Consider the following 10,279-nt stretch of genomic DNA (forward strand, 5'->3'; position numbering starts at 1 on the left):
AGAAGTAACGTTGCTTGGCCTCGTGCATATGTAAGTGTACAATTAATTTATATATATTTATATGTTTATATGTTTTGTCTTTAGGTTAAATACTAGAGTTAACAACTTATAGCTTGTAGTTACAATGTTATTTGATTGTCCTTGATTTTTGTCATTCTCTGTAGTTGATATATGGATTCACTAGCTAGCATCCTCTACAAGGCAATGAAGAAGACTTCCCATGAAAACAGCCTGTTGAGATCATTTTAGTGGGCTAGCTAATTGAAAATTCCATTTAGAGTTGGAACTATTTTCTGCTAAATCTTGTAATATGTGCTCTAGCAACACTAAAAGTGTCCCTACAGCAAGATAGGACAATTCCAAAATGCTAATTGACAATTCAGCATCTATAGAGCACAGATATATAGAAACATCAACTGTAGTGGATCATACTGTGGACATTGGTGTCCTGCAAACTGCTAATTGCTAGTTTTTTTTTTGAATCATTAATTTATATATATATTAATTTATATGTTTTATGTTTGTAGGTTAAATTGTTGAATGGAAAATGAAGATGGAGTTCGAGGAGAGGATGGCGTTGATGTTATTTTGTAGTTGATGAATTTCAAACAATGTTTAATTTTGTCAAGTCTAGCTAGTTGAGGGAGCAATTTGAAGACATTTGCTATTTTGTAGTTTTGTATTTTGAACAATGTGGAAGATAATTTCAACGACATTGAAAATTGTGGTTTTAAAGATCATCAATTAAAGCAGTGAACTTTTTATAATTGTGTATAATGTTGTGGATGATTATATGCAATTTTGATGTAATCTATTGTGTGTGGAATATAAAAGTACAGGTACAACAGATCACAGGTGGAATTATATTGATGCACTTTAGAAAAAAGAATATCCCTACAGTTTTTATGACATTCTGTATGGATAAGCACATTTTCCCTACGGATTGTTGTGAAACTCCGTAGGGACAAGTCTATCCCTATCGAATTTAAAATAATAACAGTAGGGAAAAGCTTATTTCCAAAAGAGATTATTTGAAACTTCTGTAGGGAAAGTTGGCTTATCCCTACGGATTTCATATTAAATACAGTAGGCAAATGTAGATTTCCCTATGGAATAAATTGGCATATCCCTACGGAGTTTGTTTGGAATTCTGTAGGGATATATATTTTTTCCCTACGGGAAAATTGGATTAACCTTACTAAAAATTTGATTTTCCCTACCGAAAAATGGAATTTCCCTACAGAAAAAGTGTATTATCCCTACGGACAAATATGTAGGGAAAATAGGGCATTTCCCTACTGTGGTCATTAATGCCCGTAGGGACAAATCTACGTTAGTCCCTACGGAGTAATCCGTAGGCAACAGTTCTATAGCCCTACGGATTATGACATCCGTAGGCAAAAGTCTTTCCCTACCCCTGATAAGGCTACTGAAGCTGCGCACCAAGAATTCCGTAGGTAAAAGCCTTTCCCTACAGATTTGGGTAGTTGTCCCTACGGATTTTGCCGTAGGGAAATCCCTGTTTTGTTGTAGTGCTTGAACTGTCCACAAGAGTGTCCTAGGTCCTGCTTTCATGGTATACAATTAGGGCTTAAGTTTAAGATAAGTGAAAAATACATATTAAGGATATTAGGATTGTTTTCAATGGAATTTTTGTTGGGGTTCCACGCAAAAGCAAATAGTCCCACATCGGATAAGTGAAATGGATGGGGATGGGTTATAAGGGAATGGGCACACTCCCTCCAACAACTAGCTTTTAGGCGTAAGTTCAAATGGTGTCAGAGCTCAGGGCGTGGTAACCCCGGTTTGCCTCCGAGGGCAGAAATGTGCCTCAGCGAAGATCTCAGAATCCCGGGTGTAGTTATCTCGTGGTTCCCACATTGCCGTCTCGTGGAGGGGCGAGATTGTCCGCGTTGCTTCCACGTGGAGGGGGAAGATTGTTGGGGGCTCCACGTGAAAGCAAAGATCCCACATCAGATAAGTGGAAGGATGTGGATGGGCTTATAAGGATTTGGGCACCGTCCCCTCAACGCCTAGCTTTTAGGGGTGAGTTCTACCCGGTTAAATTCCCTACAAATGGTATCAGAGCTCAGGGCACGGTAACCCCGGTTTGCCTCCGTGGGAGGGAATGCCCTCGGGGAAGTATCTCATGGTTCCCACGTTGTCGCCACATGGAGGGGCGAGATTGTCCACGTTGCTTCTTCGTAGAGGGGCAGATTGTTGGGGTTCCATTCAAAAGCAAATAGTCCCACATTGCCGTCTCGTGGATGGGGATGGGTTATATAAGGGAATGTGCACCCTCCCTCTAATAGCTAGCTTTTAGGGGTGAGTTCTACCTGGTTAAATTCCTTACAATTTTTTACCACCATCTTCTATGACGACGAGCTCCACTACGTCCCCGTCCTTGGAACCGACTGAAGCCTGAGCATCTGCCGACAAATCACCCTCTGATTCATTCTGTTTGAGAAAGTCAGAATGTAAACAAGAAATAGTTGCAGTTCATAGATGGAGAGAGAAGTGCTAAATTTTTTATATTTTGGTTTTGAGTTGAGCTGGCAAATGGGTGGGTCGGGTCGGGTTGACGCGCGGGTCACGCGGGTTGCGGGTCAAGATGACCTGCATTCCTACGGGTCAACAACCAGGTGACCCGTACCCAATGCGGGTGGTTCGGGTCGACCCGCGGGTCACCCGCAATTTTTTCCAAAAATCATTTACTTTGATGAGTGAAGAACTTTTTTTTTTTTGGTGAGTAAAGATCTTGATAGATTGAGAAAGGATAAACCTGGAGAACTGAACTTGCAAAGTACCATTCAAAAAAAAGAACTTGATAGATTGAGGTAATGTCAATCTCAAGGTGAAGTTAATTTTTTTTTTTTACAGAAAAGGCAATCTCAAGGTGAAGTTCTATTTCTTCTGAAAAGCTTCAAGGGGCAGGGATTGGTGCTAATAAAGAATCATGGCTGTAAGACAAATAAAAAATGACTGTAATAAGTAAATAAATGGTTTGGATCTAGTGGTGGGGTGGGGGCCGGCGGTAATGGTGTTGGCCGGCGGCAAGGAGGTTGGTCGGAGGTAGATATAATAGCCGGCGGCTCGGATGGTGGCTGGATCGAAGGTGTCTTCTTCAGTTTCTCTTCTTCACTTCTCTTCTGTTACAGAAATGGGAAACCCTAACTCCCTAAGTCTAAAAAGGCATAAAAGAGAAAACCCTAACTCCCTTTGTTTTGGCTTTTGATCTTTTGATCTTGACCTTTGGTTTTTTCATCTTTTTAAATAATAAAAAATTACACAAAAAAAAATCCCCAAAACCCGCGAGTACCCGCGGGTTAACCCGACCCGACCCATGTTTTGGCGGGTTGGGTGACCCGCGGGTCGACTTTCACGGGTCATGAAAATTCCAACCCGTGCCGGCAAATTTGCGGGTAGGCCAGGTCGACCCGCGGGCACGGGTCAGTTTTTGCCAGGTCTAGTTTTGAGTGTAGGTTTAAATAGAAAGTGGTATTTAAGTGAAATATGATCAATGGAAATTTAAGTGAAGAAAAATTATTTGCTTAAAATATATAAGCAAGGACGAGTATAGTAACTAAACTCATGTTATTATTTGCTTAAAATGTCGGGAGTACATAAGTATAAATACCGACATGGACATAGGTAGTCCTCCAAAGAAGCGATCTAACTGATTCTAGCAATTTCCCCCGGGTCCCCCAAAAAAGAAAGAATGAACGGTAGGATAACTCTCACTGTCAATGGGTTTAACAGTATAGCATTTGGGGGCAGATTCTTGAACGGAAAGCCGAAAATGGTCGACATCTTGAGTATCACCATTTTCCTGTATATACTTCATTTGTCCCACATAACTTGCATGCTTAAATCCTTCATCTGCAAAATGGCCACTCCCCATCTGAGGCCATGGTTCAATGCCAGCGTTGGAAACTCCCCCACCCCATTGAACAATAGTAGCATGATCAGTGAACGTGGAAGAGAAGAGAGCATTTGGCCAGTAACCTACCTTCTTATTATCGTTTCCAAATAATAACCACCAATCTTTGGTCACGGGATCCTACGATTAAATATAACATTAAACAAAAAAGTATTTAAAATAAAAGAATCAATATCTAAAGTTAGAAGGAATGACAATATCTAAAGTTAGAAGGAATGATTCACAAGATACAACTCCCTTCACTCTAAAATAGTGGAAAATCCCTTTAAGCTGTTCCCACACGCGCGCACACACACACACACACGGATTTGCTAGCGTCCATCACAGAAGGCATTTCGAGGATGGGCTGTTGCATTGAAAATAGCCACCTCATGAATGAAGGAAAAATCTGCTGAAAAGTGAGCCTAAGTTGCTGCTCTCACATGCAACAGCCCATCCACGAAATGCCTTCTGTGATGGACGCTAGCAAATTCCATATATATATATATATATATATAGAGGAAAGTGTTTCTAGTCCGGCCGACTAGAGATCATTCTCTAGTCCGCCACCCAAAAACACATGGGTCCCACATATTTGGGTGATGCAAAGCATTCATTTGATGGGCCCTGACATAGAGACGGTGTCCACAAGAAATTAGCTTCATAGGATCATCCCAACCCTATGATTTGTGGAGCTTAAAATGGACGGCTATAAACCGCCACAAATCTGTCCATTTTTTAACTCCACAAATCGAAGGGTTAAGAAGATCCTATGAAGCTGAATTTTTGTGGACATCCTATCTATGATGAGGCCTATCAAATGAATGCTTTAGATCACCCAAATATGTGGGACCCATGTGTTTTTGGGTGGCGGACTAGAGAATGATCTCTAGTCGGCCGGACTAGAAACACTTTTCTCATATATATATATATATATATATATATATATATATATATATATATATATATATATCTGAGGAAAAGGAGTGTGCGGTTGACCGCACCTAAGCTTTGATGCGGTCGAGGGCTTAAACACATGGGTCCCACAAGTTTGGTGGTGATCAAAACCATTCATTTGCAAGGCCTCATCATATATAGGGTGTGTACAAAAAATCAGCTCCATTGGATCATCCTAACCCCTCCAAAAGTTGAGGGAAAAAATGGGCAGATTTGTGGCAAACGGTGTCTGTCCATTTTGCCCTCCATTTTTGGATGGGTTAGGATGATCCTATGGAGCTGATTTTTTGTACACACCCTATCTATGATGGGGCCTTGCAAATGAATGCTTTGGACCATCCTAACAATGTGGGCCCACATGAGTTTTGGGCCCTCGACCGCACCTAAGCTTGGTGCGGTCGAGCGCACAATCATTTTCCACTATATATATATATATATATATATATATATATAGAGGAAAATGATTGTGAGCTTGAAGCTCATATAGCTTATATGAGCTTGAGGGTCCAAACACCACATTTTTTGTGGTGATCCAAACCATTCATTTGCAAGGCCCCATCATAGATAGGATGTGTACCAAAAATCAGATCCATTGGATCATCCTAACCCTTCCAAAAGTAGAGGGCAAAAATGGGCAAATTTGTGGCAAACGGTGTCTGTCCATTTTACCCTCCACATTTGGATGGGTTAGGATGATCCTATGAAGCTGATTTTTTGTACGCATCCTATCTATGTAAGGGCCTTTCAAATGAATGCTTTGGATCATCCTAACAATGTGGGCCCACATGTGTTTGGGCCCTCAAGCTCATATAAGCTATATGAGCTTCAAGCTCACAATCATTTTCCTCATATATATATATATATATATATATATATATATATATATATATATATATATAGGGGCGAGGTTTATGAGCTATGGCTTAGCGTGAGCAAGCCACTATAAACACACCATCTCCATCTCCATGTTGTTTGACTCGTCCAACCCATTCATTCCATAGAACCTCGCATAGATAGGGTGTTCCTAACAAACCATCTCCATACAATCATCCTAACCACTCGATCGGTAGAAGCCCACTTTCTAGCCGTCCATTCTAAAACTCGATCCACAAATCAACAGATACCACGATCCTATGGAGATTATTTCATAGGGACACCTTACCTTTGTTGGGTCCTATAGAATGAACATGTTTGATGAGTCAAACAACATGGGAGATGGCGCATATAGAGGGATGCTCAGGTTGCGCGATACCACAGTGTCTTGTGAGATATAAGTAACCAAGAGTAATAGTTATACTGACATGTCAAGTGGGTGGGCCCGTAGAATCAATTCCTTCTTACAGCATAAAGGGGCAATTATATGATGTTGCATGTACTCGTTTTTTCTAAAGGAAATATGAGAGGGAAAATGTACAAGTTTGGGAATCTTGTGATATGTAAGTGCTTGCTATGGATGGGTCAAATACAAAAAGCCAACACATGGGACAATTCTATTTAAGCCTTTTTGTAGCCTTTCCTGATAAATTTCAAAGGCAACAAATTGGAGGATAAGAATTTTGATGTGTGTGTGTGTGTGTGTGTGTGAGAGAGAGAGAGAGAGAGAGAGAGAGAGAGAGAGAGAGAGAGAGAGAGAGAGGCCTAGAAGATAAATATGTTTGAAGAAGTAATACCTACTTACACTTATAGTTTCATCAAGTGAGACCTAAATCTGCATGCTCATATTGTTCCAAAGAAAAATATAACATATGTAATTTAACAATTAACTCTAGTTACAAGTCCCGCTCTTCTTCTTATTTTTTTCAGAAAAATGCATCCTTTCTGATTGAAGGTAAAGGAATTCAAAATTACCTTGTATACAGCGAGTGCTAAGGAATATTGGGTACCATTATAGGATGAAATCGTTTTAAAAGCAGCTCCTAGCGGTATGTCTGGAGAAACTTGTACGAAACCTGGGCAGAGAATATCTTCGCATCGTGTTTTACCATTCTGTGGTGTAGGTAAACCGGAAAAAAAAAAAAAAAAAAAAACAAAGATGAAATCAGTAGCATTCTAATAACAAATTTATATTAATTTAGATGACACAAGATTAAGTTACTTTTCAAGCATACCGTCCAGGTCGAACTTAAATGAGGGCGAAAGTCATTGTATAATTTAAGATCTACCTACACATTTTAAAAACTTGAAAATAAGAATACAATATTATTAGTCGTCTTACCTAATTAATGCAATTGATCCCACTACATCGGTCATGTTATTTGTTAAGAAACAACCAAACGCATAAAGGACCATATGAGAATGATGCAGATCACAGATCAAGTATTAGATATTAGCAGATGAAGGTTGAATTAGATAACTTACAGCCCATCCAACCGCTATTCCAACCTGCGACACATCCATAACAGCCATATAAGAATAACTAGTTTGGTTGCCTATAACTGTTGGCTCCCATACATTGAGGTCTGCTCTTGTTCCGTAAAATTTTCCCTTGTATGACGTTTGCGTTGCAAACTGTGAGTAATAAATAAAATTTGTGAGTCAATAACCTTTTTTTTATACACAGAGGCATTATATAATAAAATAATCTATATACTACACATGTTTGTTTTAGGATTAAGCAAAACAATCGTCTTAATGTTTCCACATTTATTAAAATATGACTATATTTTTCATTTAATAAAGAAAAAGGATATTCTTGTCATTGAAAACTTCTTATTGAATTTCATTGAATTTTATTTGTGCAAAAGGGGGGAGTGTTATAGAACTAAATGAAATAAGGGTGTCTGATGCAGCCCACACCCATGCGGCTGAGAAATTTGAAGCTCACATGAACCATCCCAAGCAAGTGAGAAGATCGGCCCGCGTTCAAGCCCAACATAAGGACCAAGCCCAAGTTGAATCCACCAAGCATAAAGGCCATCTCAAGCCCAAGATCATGGACATGCTAATTCGGGCCTCATCTAGTTGCATTCTCGTCATAATGATTCTGGTCGGTTTTGAAGCACGAATTTAGACCTTAGATGGATGAGTCATGGAAAATATTAAACTAAGAAGTTGTAGATCTTTGAGTTATGTTTCCGACGGATATTTATGGTCTTCATTTGGCCAAGTAGTTGGAAAGTTATGACCATTTTAGTAGATTGTTTCTGTAGGACTTTGACTAATTAATGTGTTTTGAATTCCTAAGCTATTAATGATGAACGTAAGTCCCTAAAATAGTTAGTGGGCTATCTTGAATGTCTTTTCTATTGTATTTTCTCTATAAAAGTCCAGCAAACATCTGTAGTGATGTTTTTAGCTGAATATTGATGAAAATTTGCCATGAGCATTTTCCCTTGAACCTTGTAGAGTTCAACCTTGAAACCTAGAAGAGTTTCACTCCTTCCTTGAAGATTAGGAGCTTTCCCCTATTGTTTGTATCCTTGAAGAGTTGTAACCATCAATCTAGAAGAATTGATGTTACCACTCTTCCTTGGCAACCTAGAAGAGTATGCATTGAAGTTGTTATCTTTACCCTGAATGTAATCTTTGCTGGACATCCCACTTCCAGCATACTTTCGAGTAATTTGCAGTTCTTTTATGAGAAAAGTTTCTTCACCAAAGTTATTGATCTTTGAGTCCTTCAAATTTTGGCTTTGGAATCAGGTCATTCCAACCCATATCGAAGGAGATAAGCTAATTTTACTCAACTTGCGCAAATCTGCTTCCCTATATCCAAATTATTGAGCGATTGAGTGTGTGTCTATCACTCTTCCGATCCTTAGTCCAAGAAGCCTAGGGGAGGCTTGCATCCGTGTCTTTCTAGCAGCTAAATTTTCTAGAAATAGGTTCATCTTCCTCACAACAAAAATAATAGAAACTTATTATGTAGTAAGAAGAATCGGAAAGTTGACTTATAAATCATCCATATTGACTGAACTTTAAAAAAATTTGAGGTCACTTATTTTCTTGGGTAATACATACAAATTTTTAATACGATTTTATAGAAAATGTACACAAATTTTAAAATATCCAAGCTTTGATAGAAACATGCACTCGAGTTTATATTGAGTATTGAGCGAGTAGGCCACACATACTTACCTCAATTCCAAATCATGTTTCCAATTATTTGAATAATGATTGAACTCTCATAAAAACAAATTATCCGATTCATAAAAAAGTTTATAATAAAATTATATGAGACGAAATGTGACGTACACGATTATTGGGTTGATCATTTGAAAGAGTCTCAGCATTTGAAGAATATCGTTTTCCAAAATTTGTGGCAGATTTAGCCCTAGTTAGGGCTTCCTTTCCAATCCTTCTGATAGGAACTGTTCTTAGAGGGCACCCTCCGTCCATGAGCTCTATCCCTAAAGATACGGCTATTGAAGAATGTTCTTTGACCTCAATCACTTTTGGAAGAGAACTTGGACTCATCTGCATCGCAATGTAAAATTTTCATCCCTATATTTACATTGTAATGAAAGAATATGTTCTATTTGGAAATGAACACCTAGTCTCACATATAACATATCACTTGAAACTGTAAGACAAAAACTACAAAAAATATAAGAAACGACCTTGATCTTATGATTCCTTAATAACGGATGATCAAAAGCAGGTTGTTTGTTGATATCAACACAATCAAAGATCTGCCCATATTCAGCCTGAAAAAAATACAAATATCCATCAATTTCGATATCATCGTACCAATACAATCTCTCTCTCTCTCTCTCTATATATATATATATATATGTATATACATATATATATATATATATATATATAGAGAGAGAGAGAGAGAGAGAGAGAGAGAGAGAGAGAGAGAGAGGAAAGTGAAGCTACACCGCCGGCTTAAAATACAATGGGCCCACATTGTTTTGGTGATCCAAACCATTCATTTGATTGGCTTTCACATAGATAGGGTGTCCACCAAAAATCATCTCCATAGGATCATCCCAACCCTTCAAACGGTGGAGGAAAAAATGGACAAATTTGTGAAGGTTTTTACACGTTCATTTTTGCCTCCACAAATCGTAGGGTTGGGATGATCCTATGGAGCTGATTTTTGGTGGACACCAAATCTATGTGAGGGCCAATCAAATGAATTCTTTGGATCACCAAAACAATGTGGGCCCATTGTATTTTAAGCCGGCGGTGTAGCTAAGTTAACTACACCGGCGGTGTAGCTCCACTTTCCTCATATATATATATATATATATATATATATATATATAAGGGCGAAATTTCTGAGCTCTAGCTCAGCCTAAGCTAGAGCTCTATAAATCCACCATCTCCATGTTATTTCAGTCATCCAACCCATTCATTCTATAGGACCTCACATAGATAAGGTGTTCCTAACAAACCATCTACATACCATAATCCTAACCATTCAATCTATAGAAGCCCATTTTCTAGCTATCC

At 38.6% G+C, this 10,279-nt stretch overlaps 1 protein-coding gene across 1 annotated transcript; it reads right to left on the reverse strand.

The window, feature by feature from the left end:
- Positions 1–3,621: 3,621 nt before the first annotated feature.
- On the reverse strand, positions 3,622–9,522 carry LOC143868763 (protein neprosin-like; the record flags this gene model as incomplete). Its single annotated transcript, XM_077376214.1, has 6 exons — positions 3,622–4,060; positions 6,725–6,862; positions 6,985–7,038; positions 7,235–7,384; positions 9,071–9,292; positions 9,436–9,522. Coding segments are annotated over 6 exons (1,029 nt in total), but the record flags the coding sequence as incomplete, so codon positions are not given.
- Positions 9,523–10,279: the final 757 nt, after the last annotated feature.

Source organism: Tasmannia lanceolata, unplaced genomic scaffold (genome assembly GCF_043159265.1).
Source record: "Tasmannia lanceolata isolate RefF3 unplaced genomic scaffold, GAP_Taslan_0.1 ptg000655l, whole genome shotgun sequence".
Taxonomy (NCBI): Eukaryota; Viridiplantae; Streptophyta; class Magnoliopsida; order Canellales; family Winteraceae; genus Tasmannia; species Tasmannia lanceolata.